The sequence below is a fragment of the Cavia porcellus genome, unplaced genomic scaffold, assembly GCF_034190915.1.
Source record: "Cavia porcellus strain 051 isolate PalLab524CR breed Dunkin Hartley unplaced genomic scaffold, mCavPor4.1 scaffold_30, whole genome shotgun sequence".
Lineage (NCBI taxonomy): Eukaryota > Metazoa > Chordata > Mammalia > Rodentia > Caviidae > Cavia > Cavia porcellus.
The window spans coordinates 46,703,647-46,731,062 of record NW_026947513.1 but is presented as its reverse complement, the minus strand read 5'-3'; the positions used below and the strand labels follow the sequence as shown (position 1 = coordinate 46,731,062).

The following is a 27,416-nucleotide window of genomic DNA, read 5'->3' as shown; positions in this document are numbered from 1 at the left end:
ATTGCAGATTTGAATTTTTAAATTAGGGGACTCAACTGACAAAATCTATGTAAATGTTACAAATTTTAAAAAACAACCTGAAACCCAAAGTACTTCTGAACTCAAGAATTTCAGGTAAGGACACTCAGCCAGTCCCACTTCACAACCTAAAGGCATTCTGAGTTTCCAACTTAAGTTACAGGGCAAATCACCTTCAACCTTCCCCAAGGCTCGAGAGAGAAACATCACTTCCATCTTTATCTCTGCAAAAGTAGCTGTAGATGAGGGAATGATCAGTCCACAAAAGGAAACAGAGAGAAATAGGAAATACGGAGAAACATTTTCTGTTAGGATTTTTGTGGGTGTCCTAAAGGCCACAGCACCCCTGGAAGAAACACAAGGATGCTGGACTGAAGGCGTCTCTGCGGGCTCCTGCTCTGGCTGCTGTATTTCTAGGTCACTGACTCAGCGACCTTGTGTGTATCTCCCACTCTCTTCATGGCTTTCAGGTTTTCAAAACCTGAAATGAAGCTCCATTTGTTCCCCTGACACCGTCCTAAGAGAGACATCCATTTTCTCTAAATTAATGAATCTATAAATGTCCCACAGGTTTCTGAACTTAGTTTTTAAAGACTGAATTTCTTTTGAGTGGTCCAAACCCAGAAAACTGCATACCATCAGTAATAATAAGAAAAACCAAATCATTGTTCAACAGTAACAATCTAAAAGGTCAACGGATTTGCAACCAAAAAAGTCTGACAGATAAAGTGTTAATTCAGTCAGCTTTGCTTCATTTATGTTATTTCTAGTAATATGTCAATCTCCAATAACAAGGACATCTTCTGAAACCAGCTCAATATTCAGTTTCTCAAGTGAAATCTCCACTCTGAAGTCACCATCCTAACTAACTAAATACTGTTGATTTATTCTTGAGAGGTAAATCTTTCTTAAGGAACACTAACAAGCTGGGCCAGGTCACATACTCCTATGAGGGCACATTTGAATCCAGCCTTGCAATGTAGCAAGGCCCTGTCTCAAGAATTTTTAAAGATGACCAGGAAGAGGGAGTGCGCAGCTTAGTGTAAAGGTCTTGAGTTCAGTGTCCAGTACTGGGGATAAAACTCTGGATAAATGTACTTTCTTGACACAGATGAGCCCCTCAGTACAGAATAAAAACTAAAATTTCAAAGAAATGAAACTATAAAAATACAAAATACTAAACAAAGTACTAAAAAATATGTGATTTGGGGCTAGAGATTCAGCTCAGCAGCATAAGCACCTGTCTGGCAAGCACAAGGTCATGAGTTCGATTGCCCAGTACAACACCACCACCACCACCACCACCACCATCACCCCGCAAAGTGATTTTTCAGAACAAAAGAGAGGAGTAGCAACAGTTTCTGGGATACCTTGCTAATGTCAGCTCAAGTTTCTGTTATTTAGGATGATTTATTATTCCTGATATACAAACGATTTCTCTAGGTGACCAAATTGAAAGCTTAAAATAATTATGAAAACACCAAAAATGCCTTTTCAGTGGGTTTTGTATTAAGAGAGTGGCTGTCTCCGCTAGAATGAAGGTTTCACAAGGGCAGGGATAAATCTATCTTGGTCTCCATTGCACACTCAAACTCAATACTGGACCCAATGCCTAGCACAGAACTCTCCTCAAAATATACCTGTTCCACATGAGAATGACTATTCAGCTTTGTTGAGAGAAGTAAGGTCCATAAAGCGATAGAGATTTCCTGAAAGTAAATCAAATTTGTCTTCCAAAGTCCAGCATTGGACATGATTTACCAGAATATTTCACAATATACATAGATGAAAATTGGTCAAGATTTTGCAAAAAGTAAAACTTGATAGTGAAATTTATAAACATTTAGTATTGAAAGATCACTTGATGTGTAAATGATTTCACAAGAGCCACTAAGTTTATGCCAATAGTTACTGGCACCGTACTGAAGTCCAAATCACCCTGATCACAATTAATTCATATACTTCAGGACAGAATGTGCTATTCCATTTGAGATGTAAATTTAACCATGTGACTCACCAGTGACTCAGAGAGAACTCAATTGGGGTTAAAACATCATTACCAAAAAATAAAATTATTAAAGTGGTCCATTGACATGAGAAATCAATTTTCAAGTATCACATTATGAATTAACTTCAATATTTATTTGCTGTTTTCTACAAGATTAGAAAAGTATTAACATGTATTTGTTCAGTCTTATAAGCTAGATATCACCTCTTTGTATAAATAAATGAAAAATTTTATCATTAATGTATTTATTTTAAAAATCACCTTTAACAGCTTCCTCCACAGGTTATTTTATAATAGCAATCTACCCTGATATTTTAATTCCAAAATTTTTCAATGCACCCTTTCAAATCCTCTTCTCTGGAGTCTTCTCATGCCTAAGGCTGAATGTTTCAGCAAAAATGATTCCAAAATACTTTTAGCCTCAGGTTTAAATTTCCACTTTTCTCTCATCAGTACGCATTCAAACCAAAGCAGTGTGTAAACAAGAACTTAAATTAACTAAAACTATTTAACAACAGACAGTCTGTCACACTCATTTGCACTTCTTTCATATTTTTACATGTGTATACACACACACACATTCTCATAGTGCATAGAATGAAAACAGTTTTAGTGAAGTGAGACATCTAAACCTGAAACAAAGGTTTGTTGAGAAACAAAATTTTCTCAAAATGTTCATCAGTAGTACCCCATTTCAAAATAGCCTTTCACTTTGCATGAGCTTGAATGATCACATTAAAAGTACAAATACAATTTTGTAGGAGGTGCTATTTAGATGAAGTTAGCTCATGCTCATTAAAATTAAAAAGCTCTTATTAGACTTCTGGGTATAGCTTACAACATAGTAAGCTTTGAGGGCAGAAAGCAGTGTATATAATCTCTTATTATCTCCAAAAGGGGCCTATTTGTGGTACCTGGGAAGCAATATTAAAGATCATGAGGATACAATCTTATACTAAGTTCAAGAATCTGTTATACATATAGATGGCTATTTAAATTCACTTCAGTTTTTCCACTGAGAAAACAAACTCATTTTTTCCAAATGCTGCCATCAGTTCAACTATTAACCAGTTAAAATTTTTTCTTTATTCTTCCTGGTTTTTTTGAGACAGGGTCTCATTTTGTAGTTCGGGCTGACCCTGAGCTCTCTGTACAGTCCAAGCTGGCCTCAAACTCACTGTATCCTCTTGCCACAGCCTCCAAAATGCTGGAATTATAGGCTTGAGCAAAGTTTTCTTACATTGAGCTAAATTCTACTACTGTACAACTAATACCCATTTTTCCTAACTCTACTTTAGCAATAGATTAAAACTTTATCTGTACCCTAAAATATAACTCACTGTACACAGTTCTAACTTCTATATTTCCCTATTCTTAAAAATTTTTTATTTTAAAGCGATTAAGACAAAAGAAGACCTAACAAAGCAGATCAGAACAGAATAATTTAAGCAACACAATATTTCACCACAAGACCTATATTTTCCTATTATTGTTAGGTCTTCATAAAACACTGTTAATGATTAATGAAAATTTTCTACCTTCCTTTGACCTTTTGAGCCTGTCACAATATCTTATCTTGTAAACTAATCAATAAATTTCAGAAAATATACTAGATGTGAAGGTTCTCAGACATACTGGAGCTTTGCTGCAGGTGACCTTTTGTATTCTGCTGACCTTTTGGTTTATCAGTCTCATGACCTTCGTCTAATCTCCAGAAAATGTCAGGTTTTAACATGTAGGGACTTTCCGAGTTTCCATGGAGTTTTGATGATATTCATTTGAGTTGTTTCCCTCTTACAAAATGATACTTCACAATGTTGTCTCTAATTTCTGATTTTTCTCACCTGAGAAATCTATTTTGTGTTGTTATCTGAAAAATACAGTACAAATTCCTCTACAGTCAATTTTTATCATAAACCTACCAATCCTAAAATGAATCATTTTATTTTAAAAAAACACCTCCCAAATTTGTATCCAACATCACAACCTCCATTCCCGACCATAATACAAGCATTTCAACCTGGTTATATTCAGCCCTCCTAGAACTATAACTGTTAAAGAAATGAGGATATCTTTGAAATAAAATACATGGCAGCAGTTACCACCACAACCTTGAAGATGGCATTGCTAATGTTTAAAGTCAAGAAGATAAATTTCTAAAAGTAAAAGTCCTTTAGAATATAAACAAGGCCATTCATGTACTTCTTACAGTTCTTCAAAGGATAAAGCATGCCAGGGTTGAAAAATTTCTGAAAGGACAGAAACACTGACAAAGGACATCTCAGCAAAGTAAAGAACTCTTTGTCTATGCTGCTGTTCGCTTCTTGAATGGACTGAAATTCAGTTGTGATCATTTTTCTGTTTGCTCACAGAGAATAAAAAAGTCCTTTCATATTTTTGACCCTGAAATAACAACTTCACTTTAGTCCTGAGAATGAATGGTTAAATTTAACACGACGATGTAAACTTATTTGAAGTGGAAGCCCCTTCCCTGCCTGTGACAGGAAAGCAGACATGCAAGCTTGCCTCTCCTTTCCTCTGCCTGCGCCCCTCTCCTTGCACTCTGTGGGCTGCACAGAGCTCCTCCAGCATTAACACGCAAGGAAGGGAGCAGCTAGCAGGAGGGGCAGCATCAGGAAAAACTAACCTAACACACTGCTGTCGTCTCCTCTAAGTACAGAGATGTGCGAATAGGCTGAGAGGTTCTCTCAGTGGGTTGCTTGGCATCTCTCTCAGCATCCCTGGAGAAGTCTGCAGCTCCTGGAGATGCCCTGGGACCCTGCTTTCCAAAGGGAGCACCTCACTGCCTGCAGCCCACTGCCCTCCAGAGAGCCCTTTGGGAGGTGGCAGTACACCTTGTTTCCTGCAGGTCACCACTTTAGACTGCTTCCAGCCTGAATCAGGCACCCGTTCACTATGCCTCAAACTCCAAGGCCACCTAATGAAGTTTCTGAGGAGCTTCCTTGAAGGCCACTTAGCTACATTTGGAGAGCAGGGAAAGCCTTTCCACCTTTCCCCATATTTCCTTCAAAAACCATTTTGCCACAGTTTTTCCCCAGCTGAATTCCCAGCTTTCCTTTACAGCTCCTGCAGGGCGACGGCAGTGCTTGCTCCCTTATACCCTCTTTGGGCTCCTGTATTGGCAGGGTGGCCCCTTCCTCTGGAATGGAAAGTCTTCTCCTCTGCCTTCCTGTTCTGCTTTGTTTAAAACTTAAGTGAAACTAAAATCAACAAAAGAGAGAGGGAGGAAGGAGGGAGACAGAGAAAGAAAGGAGGAAGAAGAAACCGTTCAATTTTGGCATTGTTGTAAAGACAGGATCTCAGGGAATCGTTTTCTTATTAATAGATACAAACTAGTTGGCACAATTATTTGACTAATCTATTCTTGATATTAATCCACTCTTCATTTTTTTCTGCTGTTCATTAAAATAAAGCAACACATTGTTAAGTTGTCATCTATTATATGAAAATAGAAAGATACTCCCCAAATTAAATTGCGGATAGATAACAGATAATGCTACTTGTACCATAGATTGTATAGAAGATCACTTTATACATGTACAGTTTTTGCAATAGACACTAAAAGGGAAAAGATGAATTTTCTATTTCTGGTTCCTAGGTCGAGATTTTGAAAGGGATAAAGTCTGCAAGGAGCTCACCAACTTGGGAAAGGATGAATTCAGAACTCTGTAAGTGTGCAGGAGCTACTTGACTGTCTGGTACTCAAACTTGAACAATAAATGCAAGTCAGCCTCTGTTCAGTGCAAAGGTAGACATGATGGCTGAGAAGATGAAGGGACTGAGTTCCAGGACTTGCACCAGCAGAGCCAGGCAAAGTGGGGCACCCAACAGTTCCAATGGATTTATGGTTACTATGAAGTAATAATCTGACACCAGTAAATTTACAAATGAGCTTAAATAGATGATTAAGGGATAGTTTCCTGAGGTAAAGTGTAACAACAGGCCTCTGGTAAACAAGGGTAATGAGGTACAGCCTGAGATTTTTACAAGCGGCTTTAAGCAGATATTGGGCTGGTTTGATGCAAACTCAAAGTCCAATTTCTGTTGCTTACAAGATAAACGTCCCTAGAACAAAAAGTACTTCTTAAATTCAACCTCAAGAACAGTTTGTGTTTTCACTGTTTGATTGTTTGATCATTTTTCATGCCTATATTTTGCACTCTGAACAACTACTTTGAAGATAATATGCAAAATATTAAAAAATAAATAAATAAATTCAATCTCATTTTTAATTAGCCAAATAAGTTATAGGAAGTATCTCATTTAGAAATTGACTAGTCTTTCTATTTTACTGTATGAAAAACTGTGAGAATTTGGATGAAATGACTATTAATATTTCCCCCTCAGGTCACTAATCCTCTACAGCAGGAAGTTTTCCAGGGGCACCTTTGAGCAGGTCAGCCAGCTCGTGCAGGAAGTTGTTGCCTTGACAGAGGAGTGCTGTGCGGAGGGAGCTGCCCCCGACTGCTATGACAGCAGGGTGAGTGTTCCTGGCCGCAGTCTCCACAGCACAAAGTCCCGAGGTGTCCTTGCCACGCTTTGAGGAAGCCTAGACAGCAACTCTGCTTCCCTGGATTGAGAGAAATAAAGCCTAAAAGCTGTGAGAGGTAAAGGAGGGCTGGGTGGAGGTTCGCTTTAGGACCCACGAATCACGTTGCTTTCCTTCCTGGCAGGAAGGGCCCTTTGGAAGTTTTATCTTAGAAAACAAGACCAACATATAAAAAATAAGGACAAGGACATTAAATTACGTTTTCACACAAAAGTGCCCAAATAATTCTTCCACGATGAAAGGCTGTTTCTAATCCTTTTTGCTCTGTGAAGTCAGTCTCTTGTCTACAGTTTTATCTCACATGTCACATTTCCCAAAGCAAACAGCGTTACTGCAATCCCTCGGACAGGGCTTCCTCACTGCACATGCATCAGTGTGGCAGTGCTGTGCCAGGATACTGGAGTACAGTGTGGTCCTCAGCCTGTGCTGTGCTTCAAAACACATCGGAAACTCTGGGAAAAACTGATCTTTGCACTCCCACTTTGATGTACTGAATCACTACTCCAGAACAATCAAGTGGACACTTGTAGAAGGCTAGAGTGCTACAGTGTCAACAGTCTGCTCATTTAATAAAGGGAGGGAAGGGAGGTCCTCATCCCTGTCGGGTAACCTCAGCGAAAAGCAACGCGGGCTGGCACGGACCCTGGGGGGGGGGGTGCTCCTGTCACCTCGGGGAGCTGAGGTCCCCAGGGACACACGCAGGTAGTGGGGCTGAAAGTCGAGTGGCCGCACTCAGAGACAGTCTATTGATCACAAAAGTTCTATTGTGTGTTCTACTCTGAGGGAAGTCTTCTCTTACCATACACAAGGCCTTGTGCCTGCCTTTAATGTAGTTGTGCAACTTTTCATCTCCGCAAATCATCTCCTAGAAACTTCTGCATGACCCCTTTGTGACTAATGAGAATCGTTAAATTACAGACCAAGACCATCTTTATGCCCAAAGTATAAATAAAAGGCAAAATAATAGATAGATGATAGAAGTAGAGTCGGATCTTTCTCAGGGAGGAAAGGGGTCAAGAGAGGAGGGAGACAGGAGACGGGGAAGGACAGGATGGCAGGAATGAAGGTGCGCTGGGTGCGCACCAGCTTCACGTACTGGAGTGGAGAACTGCAGGGCAGAAACTTGCATATGGTACGCTGTGAGCTCCCTTTTCTCTCCCCTCGTCCAGACCGCGGCCTTGTCGGCCAAGTCCTGCGAGAGTGACTCCCCCTTCCCGGTGCACGAGGGGACGCCCGCGTGCTGTGCCGCCGAGGGCCTGGAGCGCAAGCTCTGCATGGCTGCGCTGAGCCACCAGCCGCAAGAGTTCCCCACCTACGTGGAGCCCACGAACGAGGAAATCTGCGAGGCGTTCAAGAAAGATCCGAGGAGATTTGCTGACCAGTAAGCTCTTCTCATAATACAAAACTGGGTTACAAAATGTCTGCGCCCAAACCTCCTCCGATGCCTCTCTGGGGCAGCCGAACAAGCAGGAAGAGTGGGTCCTGGGCTTTGACCCGAGGCAGTGTATCCTCTGTCAGCGCTGATTGTCCAGAAGCCTTTCTCAGCCAGAACCACTACCCCAAATGCTGGCCCTCAGCCGAGTTCTGTCACCTGCAGCGGACGCCTTGGATCCCCTGTCATGGTGACATAGGCCCAAACATTCACCAGTCCCTTTGGTGAATCCCGTATGACAGGGACCCTTGCAGACCCCAAATGATGAAGCAACTCTATTACTATGGACATTTTAAAATACTTACTTTGCATTATAGCATAAGAAATGCAAGTTTTGTTTTGTTTTGTTTTGTTTTCTTCACTCTTATGTTTCTTCAAAAACAGATATGGGATGGAGGGTTTAGCTCAGTGGCCTAAGTGACTGCTTAGCTAGTGCAAGCTTGTGAGTTTGATCCCTGGTTAAAACAAACAAACAAAAACAGATATGAACATGACACAGGAACTACAAAAGTGGAGATGTAACTTTGACGTTCTCATTATTTAATGTGCATGAGGAGGCAGATTAGCTTCTCATTATGTTAGTCTAGGAGTCTAAAAATAGACAAAAAATGGGGAAAAGTCAAGGTACAATAGCAGAAAACTAATACACACATATACAGATACAAATAAATCAAAAGCAATGCTATTCAAATTGTCATCATTTTTAAAAATTATAAATTGGCTTCTCCATTCCTATAAATCTTCATAGAGGACTTCTCTAAAGATTTCAAAATCTCCTTTAGCTCATAAAAACATATTCTTAAAAATGAAAATGATTTCTTCTAACATATAAGTACATTTAACTTAGGCTGTTGTCTAAAATAATCAACTGAAATACATAACAAACAGTCAATCCACCAACTACAGTCATTGTAATTAGCTCAACAGGCAGCTTAATAAGCAGTTGCAGTGGATAAGCACTTGTCTAGATACCAAGAGAATAAAAGAGAAAATAACTCCTCCCTCTGTCAAACCACATGGGAATCCATCTATGTTTTTTAAATAAATACACCGATTAGACATGACTAGTATTACAGTTCTTTCTGTAAATCCCTAATGCTTTTTAGACAAAAAATGTAAACTTGTATCATTTCTTCATCACAATACTCCCGAAGTGTTAGATTTTGTTTTCCTACAAATTCTTTAATTGATCCTGTTTTTCTCCCGCAGATTTGTGTATGAATACTCCAGTAATTATGGCCAAGTCCCACTGCTACTTTTAGTTAGTTACACAAAGAGTTATCTTTCAATGGTCGGGTCCTGCTGCACCTCCCCAAATCCAACCGTGTGCTTTTTGAAAGAGGTAGGTTCTGTTTATTATGCAGTTTTGTTCTGTTTCTCTGCATGTAATTTTGCAATGAGTAAAAGTTTCTAAAATGTGTCCATTAGAATTTCATGAATTGGGGGCCAGGGATTTAGCTCTGCAGTATGAACGCTTGCTTTGCAATTACAAGGCCGTGAGTGTGACCCCTGGTACAAAAAAAAAAAAAAAAAAAAAAGAATTTCATGAATTGAGAAAATAAATATGCACCTTCTGGAAAGAAGGTATCAATCAGTCTCTTTAGTCATTGCTCAGTTTTCCATTCATCAAAAACGTAACGAAATTACTATCTGCTTTTGCTGTGTGAACATTGTTTTCAGTGAGTCTTGATCATCTAATAAGATTCTTGCTTACTCTGTAGAGACTACAAATTAGACACCTATCACTCCTGACCACTATGTCAAATCGAGTCTGTTCGCAGTATGCTGTCAATGGAAAGGAGAAATCACAGATCAGGTAAAGACCTAGCACCGTTAGCTGTAGTTTGGTTCTGGACTATCTATCATATTAATGTTCTCTAACGTGATTCTTGTAAAAGACAATATGAACAGAGTCTACCACAAAGCTACTCAAATAGTGACATTTTCTCTAGTGCTTGCTTTCATTTGCTTTTCATGAGATAGTGCCTTTGGCAAATAGAACATAAGAATTTACAACATAAAATCACCATGTACACTATTTAATTAATATTACTTTATATTTGCATTAATGACAAGAGTTTACTGCAGAACAATATCATCCTTCTCAAATGGGAAGGGGATCAAGAGATGCAGGGAGGAGGAGGAGAGGGAAGGTAAGAAAAATGTAGGTGTATATGTTCCAACTTCCCACAAGGAATGTAACATGATATAATGTAAACATAATAAAAAAGAAAGGAATATCACTTACCCCAAACAAAGGTTAAGCTACAAAATACTGGTACCATGTTTTTAAAAGTAAAAAATTGTACATTTCCCAGTCATCAGATAGAAAATGTTCCAGTTTTAGTACATAAATATAAAAGAACATTACAGTTTGCCAAAATTATGCTATAAAAGAGTGCTTAATGAAAACTACAAAGCACTGTTCAAGGAAAGCAAACAGAAAACACAATAACTGAAAAACCTCTCAGACTTACTACTATTAGAATATCCATTCAGAAAGCAATCTGCTGACCTAATAGAATCTCTGTCAAAAGTATGTTTTGTCAAAACAGAAAAATATCTGTTAGCTTTCTATGATTATAATGAATATCTGAAATAATCAATTTATCAAGGCAACAGGCTTGTTTTGGTTTATGATTCTAGAGGTTGCAGTCTGTGACCAGTTGGCACTGTTGACACTGTGGGGCTGGGTAGGGATAGGAGCACATGGCGAAGCAGACTGCTCACTTTATAGCCAGGAGAGGCAAGAGAAAGAAGTCGGTTTCACTCAGCAGAAACTGCTTTGATGGGTGAGTCCTCAATAATCCCAGACTGCATCTCCCAGGGCCTCATCCTCAGGATTCTACCACTCCCAACACCAGGACTCTCTAAGGCATTCCACATCCAACATCTAGCACCTCTTAAAACTAAAAGGGCTCTTTTGGAAAAGAGTAAAGTTGAGAGCTTAAAACCTCCTGATAGCAAACATACCAGAAGGTAACAGCACTCAAGATGCATGATGTTGACCTAAAATCAGATAAATAGACCAAAGGAATAGAACACAGTGCTAGACACAAAACGTTGTCACAAATGAATGACAGTGCCAAAGCTACACAAGGAGGAAAGAGTTTCTTCAACAAGAAAAACCTGGATATCTGCAGATAAAAGCATGAAGCTGGTCCCTCTCATTACATCATACGTAAAGGTGAACTCAAAAGGGGCTTGAAGATCTGAATGTGACACCTAAAATGATAAAACTACAAGAAAACAGGGGGTAAATTTTGAGGGTATGAAATGTGGCAGTGATTCTTTGGATGTGACATCAAAATGTGGTCAAGAAAAACAAGGAAAAGGGAATCACATTAAATAGTAAAACTTCTGCCTGAAGAACATAATCAACAGAGAGAAAAGGCAATGCAAGGGGTGATTAAAATACACAGTGAATGTTTAAATTTTAATCATGTATTACAGTAAAAGGGCATTGCTGTTTATCGCTTCAAAATACTCTCCCTGTCTTGGAACCACCTATCCCATTATTTGGCATTTTCTGGAGCAGTCCTGGAAATTCTCTTTCCTGACTCTTCATAAAATGTAATCACAAATGTACTTCATGCTGCTATGGCATGCCATCTCATTAAAAACAGAACAATATGTCTAATGTAATTTCTGTACTTTTCAGTCATCCTGTGCGTTCGGGCTTTTCCTAGAGTCAAAGTGACAATGAAGAGTAAGTATTTCAAATTAATTCAGGCATTGAGGCAGGCCAGGATAGCACAGCTAAAGACAGTAAGAGGACTTCCACATCTGCTCCAGAAAGTGCCAAAAGTAATGTGTATTTGAATGAGGGGAGGAGGACTCTGAAGGGAATTCATGTGACTTTTACTGTAATACTTATAGAATAAAACACTCATCCTATGTTTCAATCACTATGTGCACTTATACCCCATGTTCATTTTTGCATTATTCACAATGACCATGAGATGAAAGCAACCCAAATGTATTTGGAGAGATGAAATGACAAAGAAAAAAATATGCATATGTCAATTCCTCTCCCGTCCCCTTCCTCCATCTCCTGATACCCTTTCCATCTGAGAAAGATCTGTCTCCCCAGTTCTGATTACCTATGCTTTGTTTATTGTGTTTTGCAGTCAACATTTTAAAGGTATGCTTCAATTATGTAGATCTGGCCAGAGATGTTGCATTTGACTTCTGAAAATATGAAAACATTCATTTGGGATGATTTGATTTTGAATATTGTTTTTGGTACACAGAATCTATCACAAGGCAGATGTGCTCCATGCTTTGAAACTACAGTATTATTCATCTTGGTGGTACGTTAATGAAACCAGGAAAACTGAGAATGTGGGTATCTAACAAATTCGTTTTCAACTCTTTAGCCATCTCATAAAATTAGCCCAAAAAGCGCCTACTGCTGATTTGAAGGATGTCTTGTCCCTAGCTGAAGATATCACTACCATCCTCTCCAAATGCTGTGAGTCTACCTCCGAGGACTGCATGGCCAAAGAGGTAAGGTGTTTGTCCTCAGCAATGCTGTGTGCAGCACTGGGTACATGTTCCAACTGGCACACACTCTTCTGAGCTGCTTTTCACATGCACTGTCTTTTTAGCTTTATAAAGATTAACAAGGTTCAATAATCTGAAACTGTGAAACTTTTAAGTAACAGAATCAGCATACAAGGACAACATCATCTGATTCCCAAACTCTTACTCTGCACACACTATATATAATGCAGTAATCCACTAACCACACGATTATTTAAATTAATAATTCAAATGGAATGTATGTATTTAGATTGAATGTAACTTAAATCTCAGTTATTCATTCATACTAGCCACATTTCAAATGCATTATAGTACTGGAAAGTGCAAAGTTTTCATAAAGTCATATTAGTGTTGAAACCATTATACTATTAGAGCCTATTAATGTTTTTACTACAAGTTTTATAATTTGGTGAGCAGCTCAAATGTTTACACTATTTTTAAATTGTGTAATTTACTCAAGTAGATACCAACTGAACTAATTGCTTTAGATGAAGGTCAATCTTCAAGGTCTCGTTTCTTCCTTAGTAAGAAATACATTTTGTTGTCTGTTTCTTTCCCACCAAAAATATGTGACTGTGTTAATGGATACTTTTTACCATGAGGTATAAGGCTAACTAGGACTCTGTTGCATATTTCTATCGCATGTGTCTCACTTATTTTTCCAGATACTCTATATTTTTACTTAAATAAGAATAGTCATACTGACTTTTATATATATGCTTCTAGGACTTACAAGATTAAGTCTTATTTTTAATAAGGCTACCAACAAAACTACCAATGCTCAAATTCACCATTCCTTTTGTAGCTGCCTGAATACACAGTAAGAGTCTGCGACAACTTATCCAAGAAGAATTCTAAGTTTGAAGAATGTTGTCGAGAAGAAACGCCCTTGGGCATTTTTACATGTGTGTACTTCATGCCAGCTGCCCCGCAAGTAAAGCTTCAAGCCGTTGAGCTGCCCACAAATACCGAAGTGTGCGGGCAAAAGAGCACCAAAGCCTTGGACCAGTAAGTAGGGTGCCCTGGGGGGGCTGCTGTGCTGTCTCCTGGATGACAGCCTGGCTGAGGCAAGCTGTGCTCCCCCACTTCAATCACAAAGTTTTTCATGTGTTTTTAATGGACTTGAAGTCTTCATTAATTGATTTTAAATTGCTCAGAATTTCAAAACGCAATAGTCTGTTTTAAATGAAGAACAATCAACTCTAATAGATTTTTATGTGGAGAAACAAACTTGGAGTTCCAGATTCTGCCTCTCTGATTATTGCAGATGCATGGCAGAAGAAGTGACCTGGTCTTTCTGAACTTTAACCTCTTCTTACTTCACATTGCCCGAGCACATAGGTTGCCCGTAAGAAATGCACGTAGAAATGCAAGTGAAAATGAGTGTGAACTTTTATACAATAAAATTGTGCACTTATAAAATATAGTATGATAAAAATATGTATCATGTTAGCTAGTTTTATCATATTACTTATAATTCACTACCACTAAACATAAAAAGAATTTAAATATGAATAAATGATAAATCTTTATTTTATGTAACTATAAAAATATAAGATAAATAAGTCATGGGTTGCATATAGTGTAAACACTCACTCAGCAGAAATACTCAGCATAAAAGTATTTCACAAATAGATTGGTAACATACTTTAGGGTAACAATGCCCAATATTAGACAGCAGAACCATATAAGACTTAAACTTTAATTTACATTTTTTATTGATAGTGTTTTTATAAGTGTATAACAAGCAGGATGAGACATGATAAAAAATTTGTACAAACCTATTTTTACACAAAAGTTGTGGAACGTATACACACAGTGTTATCTGTAGGATTAATTTTGATACAAAGTACCGTTCCAGAGGAGTTTGGAGATGTGTATATATTATACAAGATATATATTTATATGTTACATATAAATCAGATTGTATTGTGTATTATATTTACTTGTATTATATATTCATATATACTTCAAAGTAAGTATTAATGACATATTTTAATGAAACTATGTAATATAAAATCTTCTGATATTGAGTCAGTTTGGGCTAAATCTCTTAGGGTTCTGTTTTTGTTGTCAGTGTGTCACATTTCAGTACACAAACCAAACCTGCACACATTCACATGTCTTGAAGAGTTCTGTCTATCTTCTTCTCTCTCTCTCTCCTGCCAGGTACACGTTTGAACTCAGTAGAAGGACTCCTATTCCAGAAGTATTCCTTAGCAAAATCCTGGAGCCAACCCTGAAGAGTCTTAATGAATGCTGTGACTCTGAGGACTCTGCCTCCTGCTTTACTGACAAGGTAGAAGGCTCGAGAGCTTCTTTATCAGCCTCGTGGACCGACGGTTGATAAACTGAAGCTCATGAGCTACTATGACTTTTGTGTGACCTCAGGATCAGAACAGAAAAGAACAGCATGTCCTAATTATTAGGAAAAAGCTACCAAAAGTAGATGACTAATTCATTGACACAAAAATTAAATGAAATTCAAATTGCAGCCTCCATTATAAAGTGTCACTGGAATACAGTCATCCTCTGTTTTTACATGGTTCGTGACTACCTGAATGCACAAGGGAGTACTTAATAATGAGAACACACACGGCCTAGAAAGGATTAAATATTTACTATCCTGCCTTACACTGAAAACACTTCCCAGTGCCCTGTGTGAATGAAATATGGAATTCTGGCTTAGGAGCCTGTTGGGACAGTGATTCAAGACAAAGGACTTTGTTACGAGATTATTTTTTTTAACAGGGTTCTCAACTGAAGAAAGAATTATCTTCTTTCATTGAGAAGGGACAAGAATTATGTGCGGATTATTCAGAAAACACGTTTACTGAGTACAAGAAAAAGTAAGAGGCCTACTCTGGTCACATTCCCCGAATTCTGCATTAATATTTGTCTAATACTGTATTATGACTTTAATGGTAACTGAAAGTCTAGGATATGCTATGTGAGCAATAAAAAGAGGTAATTAAGGCATTTTAAAAAGTAGAATCTGGCATCAGTATAAGGAGCAGCTGAGTTCTTTTCCCAGGAAGAAAAATGCCCTGTGCCAAGTGAGCACTTGATTTTAACAAAACCATGCTAGCATACTGACACCCGTGCCTGAAGTTATCTGTGGGTATTGGTAAACATACTGAGGATTCATAAAACTCCTGATTTCATCACAGGCCTCCTGACAGGTAGACCCAAACTGTTGATCGGTTGCTCTCTCAGCCATTACCAGAATGTGCTCCTTATGAAGTAGGAATAGGAATACAAATTACCTATAATATTGTACAGTAGTCATTTTCCTCAATTAAGAGGGGAGGAAAAAGCATTTCTTTGCAGGTGGACATTAACAATAAAATAACAAATCTTAGTAATAATAGAGGAGGTACTGAATTCTTGGGAAAAGTCCCCACTTGAAAAGACCATGTGATTCTCAACTTTAGTAAATATCCCAGATGCATTTCAAATCATTTTGAGCCAGTACTCTAAGTAAACAAAAATAGAACTTCCAAAAAGATCTTCCTAGTGAATAGTAAAAGCAAGATACATTCAATGATCCCCATCACCTGTACTTAGTCAACTCTAAAAGAAAAGAAAACCTATGGGATCCTTAAGATTGAAATGGTGATTTCCTCAGTTATCAGACATGTTCAATGGCATAGTTTCAAAAGAACATACATGACGGAGGCAGGATAGACAATGTCAAGTAGATGGTTCAAAATTAAGTTATCTGTGAAATTTCAAGCCCCAGGACTGTATGAAGGCAGCTGAGAAATCATCTTATCATCTCAGTTCCAGATGAACATGGAGTAGACTGACACTGGGGCAGGAAATTAGGGAAGATTGAGACTATCCAGCGAGGCATCTGAAATTCCCTCCGTCTGCCACGTGTCTCTCCCATCCTCTCCACCCCCTCTGAGGCACCTTGCCTCCCAGTCTCAGCTAGAACACACGTGTTTAATAAAGCTCTCATGGGCAAACTAGTCTCCCCGTGTGCCCTCCTCTCTGCCCTGCATCTACCTTGCCAGGCCCAACTCCAGGTAAAAATGGGCAAGAATATCTCAAAGAAGGTCACGAAACCAGGCTGAGCTGTCAGTTTTTAGTGGGGAGGCACCAACATCACAGACTGTTCACACTGAGACAGTCCAGTGCTGCCAGGTGCTGTCACTGTCTTGAATGTGAGATAATTAGCTAATGAACAGCTCAAAGTGAGGGCCAGTGTGACTGCTCCCACTCATGCTGTCTAGCAGGAGTTAAGAAGAGGTGAGTTGAGGGGAGAAATACGGGAGGAAAGGGAACACGTGAAGGCATAGGAGGTCTTGTAAACAAATATCCTTTAAGAAGCTTGAAAGCCAAAACCAGAGATGGAGTGAAAGGCTAGAGAAAATCATTTATGTTGAAATCACGGCCAAATGAAAGGGGAAAGACTGGAGCTCAGTTTGAGCAACAATTTCTGTTTACTTTCATGGTTTTAAAAGAGGCACAAATTTACCTTTCTAATCTCAAGTATCTACAAACCTCATTCCACAGCCACAGAAAAAATAGAACGTTTGATACCTGCAAGTATTTGTCTTTTTATTGTTTTATTGTACAAATTCTGAAATGGCTGTTATTTGCCTGAAAAGTGTTTATAAAATGTATCTAGTAAAACCCTCTGTAAACATGGTGTTTCAGGTTGACAGAGAGACTGAGAACGAAGCTGCCTGGTGCCACCCCCACTGAGCTGGCGGGCCAGGTGGAGAGACACTCAGACTTCGCCTCCAAGTGCTGCTCCATAAACTCACCGCCTCGCTACTGTGACGCACAGGTAAGAAGGCATAACCGTGTGTTGCTCATTGCAGAAGACTGAAAGAGTTGTGCACTCAGATTTACCCAGTTCGCTCATTAATGAAATGTTATCATGGCAGTGCTGTAATAACCTTGCCTCTTACCAACGAGAGTAAGAAAGCAACTGTGTCTATATTATGTTCACCTAAAGGCAAATTTATGAAGGTAGTTACAAGCTTAGAAAATTTTATGTTTTAAGAAACAAAAAGATTTATGAATATAGGCAGCAAAATGTGTTTTTCATACTATAGGCTGGAACATGGTAACGACTTTTAAAAGATGAAAGAAGAAAAGAATACAGTACAAATACAGTGCAAAAGTCTCTACTTATGCATGCGTGTTCATGTAGTATACACACCTGCGTGCATATGAGCAGGCAAATTCATAAAAAGATATACTTTTTGAAAACAGGATCATGATATCCACTTTAGTTATCAAAAATTTCTTTTTGTTCTAATACGACACCAGAAAAAGAAATGTAACTGAAGAATTTCTGGAGATAACAAAAATGCTTCTTTACCATAACAGTTATTTCTGAGGTTAAAGGTTTTACTGTTAAACATTAAATGTTTTACATCATGACTACTTTCCGACACTACCAGTTGGCTCTCAATTCTGAAAGACATTAGATCTCTTAGATATGAATCTTTCAACTTTCTCCCCCCTCCTCTCAATTTTTGTTAGTTGTTTAGGTCATCTTTCTTTAAACGATTTCCCTTCTCTTCCTCCCTCGCTTTCCTCTTCCTCCATCCTTTCTTCCTTATTTCTTAAACATATTTGCATAGTGTCCGCATCATGTGTTTTATACACTGCATAAACACAAGCTTTGTGCAACAAGAGATCAAGCAAAGTTTCCGTATTCGTGGTCTCTAAGGCCTCTTGGTTGTCTCCTGGAAGCCAGGTGAGGCTGCATGGCTGTGTTCCCTGCACGGCTCTGTGAACCGCGGGGCAGCAGAGGCCATTCAGGCCGTGTGGGCTCCCTGTTACCAGCCCTCGGCTCCCTCTAACTTCTGAGATTTGTGTCTTACCCTATGCTCTTGTCCTCCAGGTCAGGCATCAATCTTACTTTGTGGAAGTAGGTTTTTATAGGCCTTTTTCAGAATTAGCCCATCTGTACACATTTTTCACTTTATCTATTACTCTCTATTAATTGCTTATTATTTAGAAGTGTCTAAAGCTAAGGGCAACACTATATATCATATTGCCAGAGTGAAGATATGAGACATAATTCCAAGAACTTTATGGTTTTAGCCTCTTCATTTAAGGAATATAGAGGCACTGGTAAGAACAACTGTATATCATGATGCAACTTTTTTCCTTTGTTTAACTCTGAAACTCATACTAATTTGTATTCCTTGCCCACTCTGTTGGCTGCAGTTCAGGTGTTTTGTGGGGGTTTTTCTTTGACAGATTGAATTTATTATTTTCTTTTCTTTTTATTTTATGAAAGAAATAAAACAATTTTTCATAACCAAATAGAGAATAACAATAGTTATTACACTGTGTATCATTATCTTCAAAGTAAGTACTCAGTAGGAGACACAAAGCTTTGTTACTGGTCTTAGTTATCATATATTGGAAAGAACCTTACTAAGACAAAAATCCTAGCATCCAAAAGGGATTGCTCACAGTTTGTAGAGGTTTCAGTCCATAGCTGGCTTTGGGGGACATCTGGACACAAGCCACAGTAATTTATGATCTACTTTTAACTCATTAGTTTTGTTTATCTTTGTAGAAAAATAACTTTACTGTGAAGGTCAATGACTCTTAGCCTAATAATTTAATACCAGTTATTTAATACCAATTGAAAGAAGTTAAGAATGCATATGAATGTTTGTTCATTCATAAAACTATGAGAGAAACAAAGAATGGTATCTTTTATAACATATTTGAAAATATCCAAGAAATTGATATAATAGAATCACAAAAGTGTAAGTGCTAGAAGAAAACTATGAAGATCATCAAGTGTAATTTCTCACCCAGCTAATTTCTTCCACAAGCCATTCAGTCCCCACTTAAATACTTGTAGTCAATTTATTTTTTCTGTATTTAGAAATAGCCTGTTTCACTGCAGGTAGCTTCATTTATGAGAACAGTTTTCTATAAACTAAGCTTGATAGTTCTTTCATAATTTCTATTAAACCTGCACTGGATTTCTCTAAACTGAAAAATGACTGTTTGTTCTCAGTAGCAGCTCTTTTATATTTGAAGTAGCTTTATAAAAATTATTCTGTGGAAAGTACAAAAAGTATACTATCAATTTCAATTCTCTTGATAGTTTAGTAAAGTTTTATTTTGATTTATTATATTGTACCTAAACAGAGTTTTAAATCAGTTTGACAAATGCAGCTACATGATATTCTTTCCTCTTTACCTTCCCTTGGGGATCTCCTGGGGGATGATTCTTCTCCTGATTTTTACACTTACACCCCTCTGTATTTGCTAATCTTCTTTGTGACGATGTATACTGAGAATTCCAAAATGAGAAGACTATGTTACTAAAAAGCCAGGTCTTTAAATTATTCTGACAAAAATATCACATATTTATCATTCAATAAAATTCCATAAACATAACACTTGAATATAAGCATTAAATAAGTTGGATTATCAGGTTATTTCTATCATCATGGACATTAAGGTATTTAGTGTAAAATAATTAAATTGAACAATTTCTTTTGTACTAATTTGTTTTCCATCACCTAGATCTAAGATGAATTTAGATAAGTAAAATCAACTTCTCTGCAAGTTATTTGGTACTGGGAGAAGTTTCCTTTTTAAGATTCTTTATTGGTATAAGTTTGTGACCAACAGTGACTGCGCTCAGCGAGGGGTCTCAAGGGGTCTGATACACATCCACACGCATCAGGAGAGTTTCTACTCCCCGAGTTCCCCAAGCTCCCCTCTCTTCTTTCCCTGATCCTCTTCCCATCTCCACCGCCTACCTCTCTGTTTCTTAACCTCATTCTTTGATTCTTGGCCATTTAAAAAGAGTGCAAAATCAGACAAAGCAACCTTCTAGGTTCTGCGCGGAGCATCACTGTGAAATCCTCCCCTTCCTTTGCTTTCTGCTTCCGGATGCACTTTCCTCTTGCATCACAAAGACAAGCTGAACTTTGGAAATGAAACGCATGCTTTTCCAGACCCCTGGTCCTTCCTGCTTTGACTTGCTTGTCAGCATATTTTCCATTATAACATATTGTCATTTTAAAACATTTTTAGTTTTAACTGCAGCAAAGAGGTGACAGATTTCTGTTTTCTTGTGTTATCATCAGCAAACTTATACTAATGCAGCTGAGCAGCCCATCATTTAGTAATTGCTAAAAAAGAGAGAGATCAATGGGATTGTTAGGATTCTTGTACACAATTGATGATTTAGAGTCCCAGAGATTTGGTGCTGTTTCTGAGGCCTTCTAAAATTATCCCACATCTGGGCAAACAATTCCAGGCTGCCTTTCTGACTTCATGTCAAAGAACAATTGTTATAACAGCATTCACCTTTGGAGCAAAATTTGTTAGATCTCCCCCGCCTGTATTTGCATGACTGTGTGTGTGTAAAGGAATGTGCATCCAACTCCTTTCACTCATATCCAGGGATTGAGCTCTAATTGTACTTGGCACAACTACTACAAGAGTAGCAAGAGGGACCAGCATACAGCCTACCAGGTGGAAATCACCACCATCGTCATCCTAATTGCCATGATTGAGAAAACAACCACCAGGAATATTGCCCTTGGCTTTGCCATGGCACCGTCACAATGGGCTCATTTGTTTATGCCATCAAGGCCCACCGCCTTCAAGACAATGTGCGTTGTCAAAGTCAGGCCTCAAATGTTTTTCTCTCTCCACCAACACAGACAGGGCACCCTGAGAGACTCTAGTGAGAACTCATTACTGAACTACCTCTGGGATTTGACTAAGAGCTCTAGTCTACACCAAACATGGTGCAAAGTCTACGGAGAGCTGCAGTTCCATGCAGCAGTTCAGACTAGGCTCTTGAAAGCAGACAAATGCAAACAGCCAGGCAGGGCTGGGCAAAGAAAAAGCATGTTCTACTCCACACCCTGGGATGAACTTTCACCAAGCTCCCGTTTGCCTATCTCTCAAGAGATGGAGAATGCACAATGTGTTGAGAAGAACAGTAATGGCACACATTTAGAGAGTAATATAAAACAACCCTGAATATTTTTAAGTACCATTTGCACTGTCCTCCCATAGACAGGTGGAATGTGATTTACAGAAATTGTAGGATGGTGGGAAAAGCATAGGTTCAATCTGCACGTTAGCCTGCTCCTCTCACCACACTGTCAAGGTCTTCACGTCTCACTGAGCTAATTAGTAGGAATCTTAGTACTAAAAGACTACCAACTATTGACTGAAATCCAAAATTATTGTTAAAGTAACAGAATGTCTACCAGGTTAAAAGTATCACTCTGAATTCTATTGACCTCCTATCCTTATATTCATCCTGCATTAATTATAATATCTACTTTTTAAAAGTTTTTTTTTTATTTTAAAGAGAAAAGAAACACAGAAAAGAGAAACAAAAACAAGAGACATACAAACAACTACAAGAACAACAAGAAAACCCAAACAATAACAATATATGCTTTCAAACCAAGATGATAGGAATTTAACAATGGTTGTAATATTGCATATTCTTGTCTTCAAAAGACTTGCTTAGATTACCAAATACAGACATACAAATTGATTGAATCATAAGAGTATTAGCTGTTCTTTTCCAAGAACTAATAGAATTAGTAGTGTAATCAACTTAGCTATTTTATGTACATATAAACAAATTTATATCTTTTTCTTTTACCTTTCTGTTCTCCTTTCCCCTATCCTAGTTATTTTTCCCTTTGAGCAGATTCTTACCCTTTCAAAATATCTATTGTAGATTTTGTATCTTATTTTCTCTTTGAGTTTCTTATACTAGGGAGACAATATGGTATTTACACATGTGAGTTAGATTTATTTCACTTGTGAGTATGGTCTCAGGTCACATCCGTTTACCTATAAAAGCCCTGATGCAGTCCTTCTGTAAGCTGAGTAATACTGCATTGCATGAAAATACCATATCTCTTTTAATCTCTTCATTTATATTAACAATGTCTTTTCACTGGCTTGTCCAATTTGTATTAAAGTTGCTTTTCTCCTTATCTCAAAAATGTATGAATGAATAAATAACAAACTATGGACACCCCTCTGTATTTTTCTTTCCTTCTCCCCTTATGAGATCATGGAAACCTGTGCAGTATCCCTGCTCGTCACCTCTCGTGGAGACTATCTAGTCCTGTGCAACCCGGCTTGTGATGTGACTGTACCACTCCCGCAGTGGTGGCCTCAGTAGTCTCCTTCTTGATAAATCCAAAAAATCTTGTCCAGTCCTGGTCCGACTTCTCTACAAAACACTTGATACCCAGAACTTCCTCTTCTCCCTGAATCAGTTTCTTCAGTATCTGTGTTTTGCCTTTTCTCACGTGATTTTTCCCTGTCTTGCTCTGACATTTCCCTGAGCATTTTCACTTTTGCACACACCTCTGTGCTGCAGCTCTGCATCTATCCAGGACTTCTCCCCTGAGTGCCAGCATTTTCTCAGGCCCTCTGTGGGACTCTCTCATTACATGAGATCTCATCCCATAAGAAATTCAACTCAGCCAGGTACGGTGACATATGCCTAAAATCTCAGCACCTGGGAGGCTGAGGCAGGAGGATTCCTGTAGAGCTGAGGCCAGTCTGGGTTATATAATGATTTCAAGTCTAGCCTCAGCTACATAGAGGGGCCCTGTCTCAAAACACAACTGAAGCAAAATTCAAAGTCAGTATAACCCAAATATTTTCCCTAAAACTTCCTCTTGTGTTTATTAAAATTTATGAATATCACTATAATTTTCCAAGAAATGAAAACTTAGTAATAATTTATCCTTCTCCTTTCCCACACATATCCTATCAATTATAACTTAATATTCCTCAATATTCTACCTGTCTTTTTCAATATTTTAGTGTCTAATTTTAGGAACTCTTTCACCTTGGCCACAGTTTCCCAGTCGGTCTTATATCTCACACTCAATTCCATCTCCGCACTGAATCAAACTAATTTCTGCAAAGCACAAAACGGTTAATAGGTTCCTCCCACACCTTTCCACTGGTTCCAAACTGAAGGCTGGATTCCCCCAATCCAGAGGCTCAGTACACTCGGTTTCTCCACAGCCTGACCTCCTGGCCTGTGTCCTGCACCTCCTGCAGGCTTCTCCACATCTTCTTGCCGTTCCCAAACTTTAATTTACTCTGATCTCAAGTTCTCAATGCAGAAAGACTCGACCCAGCTTCCCTGACTTTCATCAGGCTTCATCCAGTCCAGAATCCCTCTTTCTCCATCCGGCAATCTGCTGTGTACACCCGCTAATTAGCAGTTATTAAACTCTCCCGTCTTCTTTTTTTTTTAATTTGTCTATTTTTCCAAGAAGACTAAACTCTTTAAGGCAGGGGACAATTTAAAGTTAAATAAATGTAAATCACAACCAATAAAAACTGCAGTATGACATTGCATTTTGGCAAGACTCTTCTTCTAAGTTGGGTTTCAAATTGTGGTATATCTTCTCTCTGATCTAGTAGCCTGCAATTAAAGGACCTTTTAAATTATATATAATGTTGTTTTTGTTATCAGATTGATGCTGAAATGAAAGCTAGACTGCAGTCATAATGCATAAGTATTATCCTAGGTAAGTACATTTTCAAAATGCAGCACCAAAGAACCCAGCATTATACAGTTTATTTTAAAATTCGAGTGGGAAGTTAATACTAGTTAATTTATTCAGATTACTTGTCCTATTTATTATCTATTCATTTATTATCTATTCATACAAAGAGTTATATGGTTTTGAATAACAAAATTATATCTTCTTCACAAGACTATCAAATTGGTACACTTGATATCCAGAAATAATTATACAAACTAAACCATTTTTTAGATTTCTAAAACTCAATCATCAACCCAGGAGAGAGAATTTTGTTGCCCTATTGAACAACTACATATTCATTCAATTACCTGAAACTTTGCCCCAAAACAATTTGATCCACTAACGGGGTGCTCTCTGCCCACTTCCTGATTTACTTTTTTTTACCATGTAGAAGACTTTCCATCATATTTTAAGTTATTCTAGAAAATACCCATTTTCTTCTATATTTTTGTCTGACTGTAACAGATTGTCTTGCTGGTGGTCGAAGAGAGGCATTGTTTAGGGTGAAGCTGTTTCTAAACAGTTCATCTAATTTTGGGGGGCTATGAATCTTCTTAATAAAAACCTACCAATCTCTAGTAAGAGATCTTATCAGCTTGTAGAAAGCCAAGTCCTTTTTTCTGTAGGTGTTCTGATCCCTAGATAAACATTCAGTTCATGCCTTATGGTCAACAGTTACATGGTCTTCACAAGGTTATCACCAACTTGAGTTCTCATTTTGACAGTTTTGGGGCCCTGAATCAATTATTTTCTCCAAGGCTTCAAGCCCCCAAATTGGCTTGCACCATATTTTCATGCCCTACTGAGAGAAAATTACTGTGTCTCACAGCACCAGGTAATCTTTTCCCCTTCACTTTGGAAACGTGTTTTTAGTGTCCTCTGGATTGCCAAGGGACAATCTTGATTGCTTTTTTATTCAAGATGGGTGAAAAACATTTTATATACCAGAGTTAAGCCTAGCACAGAGCTCCTGCTAGGGGACAAACAGGTGGCCAGACAGTACTGTGTAGTTATCTCTGCTCTCACCCTCATTCCAAGCCATAAACTTACTGCAGACAATGAAAAGTGGAATTTCTTTCAGTGTACAAAGAGAACTCATCACATTTTTTGAAAGGGATTAAAAAATAAGGAATAATACATACACCACAATACAAAGTAGAACAACTTGTTTTAAAAATTTTTGCATTCATCAATGTTTTACCAAAAAAAAAAAAAAACACAAAACAAACAAACAAACAAACGAAAAAAACCACTAAATGCTTTCTCAATTTCAAGAGCAGGAACTGTGGTAGTCAGCTTTCCGTAACATAATTCCTGAGATAATCAGCTTATGAAGAAAAAGGCCATGCATTTGTTGACACTTTAGAGCTGCCAGACCACGACCGGGTAGAACCCATGCTTCTGCCTCAGGCAGGGGAGCCAGAGAGCAGTGATGAGGTGAGGAAGGTGAACAGAGCAGTCTTCACCTTATCATCAGGAAACAAAGGGACCGGCTGGGGCCCCTCACCCCAGTGACCAAACGACCCCCCAGCTCTCAGATTCCGCCACCTCCCAATTCTGTCAGCCTCGCAACCAAGGTTTATCACATGGGCCTTTTGGATGTTCAACTTCCAAACTATAGCAGAGACATCATTATGGTTTTTACTGCCTTTTGTGTCTGGCAGTGACTGTCCTTTCCCATAAAGCAGAAAGCCAGACACATTGTTAGTTTAAACAAGAAAAAAGGCACTGGAGAGGTGCCTTGGTGTAATAAAACCAAGCACTTCTTTTCCTTAGCATTGGGAATTTCTTACTTCTTCTTTTGGACCCATAAAGTGGACCACATGGATATATGGATCATGCTAGCCAGGTTTATCTTTACTGTAAACATAAAAACAGCTAGACTTTGTATGCCTCTGATAAGCAGGATGATAGTTGAGGGCCATTCATTATTTTTTAATTTACCATTCATCTCCACCATTGTAGACCTCGTGCTGAAACAGCCATGGAATGAGCTCTGACGGTCAGACTACGGGATCCCTGGGAGACGCCCTATCTTTTCTCTTACATTGTCTTCATGGAATCATCATCATAACGATTTGCGATGAGAATCAGTTGAATTATAATGCAAACAATAAATACAATGGATAATGATGGTTTTCAGAACTGTTCTTGTGTCTTTCACAAAGATGCCCTTGGAGACAGCCTGAACCTCACCAGTCCCATTTGTTTCTAGATATCTCCTTAATCATCCACTATATAGTTTCCAACACACTGCGCTCCATCTCCTGATTGCTGCTCAGGCCTAGTGGGTGCCATTAGGAAAAAGATAGCCTGCTCCACAAGCACGCTGGGATAACTCCCTGCTTAAGAGCAAGATGAAACACCTTGGGACTCCCTCCTGCCTGCAGTGCAAGTTCCATGGATAATGTAATACCAGCCTTAATAAAATAAAAGTCTTGCTGCCTGACTGAGTTTTTTGTTTGTTTGGTTTTTTTGCTAAAATCCTGAGAACAACATAGTGAGACAGAGTTATAAACATTATCTTTCAGGTTACCTCAATTTATAATATATGAAGTATATATGATTTTCTGTGTGCCTGCTTTGCCCAGGAAAAATGAAAGCATTCTAATTTGTGTAGAAAAATCATATTTTTAACATATATATCTCTCTTAAACCACTATAGGCCAAGGAAAACCTTCAAAATGCAGAGTTGACTATACCAGAGAATCATGAAAGATACAGAATTATATAGAGATGTAGATTACCATGAAAGGTGTAGAATTACATAGTACAGACGAAATATATTTCTTGGAAAACATTACAGGAGTCAGAAAAAATCATCTCTGTCACATAGCAGTATTCTAAGTCCCATCAAGCAGTATTTCATTCCCTGAACTAAGGTCAAGCACTCCTCTATTAGCTAGAAAATAAAATGCATAGTCCCTCCCAGTTTCTATGGCAGCAGGTGCAGTTCTACTTTCCACAAAGACTCTGAAGTGGGAAACTAACCTCAAATACAGAAACACTTCACATGCATGAAGTCACAAAGCAACGAAGTCCACACAACATTGATTAGACAGCATTTGGGGAGGGGTTGTTTTTAAAATTTTATTTAAAGAAAGAAAAAAAACCAAAGAAGTAAAAGAATACAAGTAATACAGTATTTCCAAAAAAAAAAAAATAAACAGTAAGAAATCACTAGTTAATGGATTATGTATTGTGATCTTATTGTTCAAGCTATAAAATTAAGCATATAAAGTGAACATTCAAACAGTGAGACTGCAAACAGTTGTGTTTAATGAT

The 27,416-nt window shown here is 38.3% G+C and overlaps 1 protein-coding gene across 1 annotated transcript in view; it reads left to right on the top strand.

The window, feature by feature from the left end:
• Positions 1-26,584, top strand: part of Gc (GC vitamin D binding protein) — a 38,255-nt gene extending 11,671 nt beyond the window's left edge. Inside the window, exons 2-13 of the mRNA XM_013150123.3 lie at positions 5,646-5,715; positions 6,395-6,527; positions 7,766-7,977; positions 9,238-9,370; positions 9,750-9,844; positions 12,408-12,537; positions 13,379-13,581; positions 14,743-14,872; positions 15,325-15,422; positions 17,239-17,371; positions 24,059-24,113; positions 26,097-26,584. Of these exons, the coding sequence (XP_013005577.1) occupies positions 5,646-5,715; positions 6,395-6,527; positions 7,766-7,977; positions 9,238-9,370; positions 9,750-9,844; positions 12,408-12,537; positions 13,379-13,581; positions 14,743-14,872; positions 15,325-15,422; positions 17,239-17,371; positions 24,059-24,094 (1,373 nt within the window). The 3' untranslated portion in view covers positions 24,095-24,113; positions 26,097-26,584. The remainder of the gene's footprint in view (positions 1-5,645; positions 5,716-6,394; positions 6,528-7,765; positions 7,978-9,237; positions 9,371-9,749; positions 9,845-12,407; positions 12,538-13,378; positions 13,582-14,742; positions 14,873-15,324; positions 15,423-17,238; positions 17,372-24,058; positions 24,114-26,096) is intronic.
• The last annotated feature ends 832 nt before the right edge of the window (positions 26,585-27,416 follow it).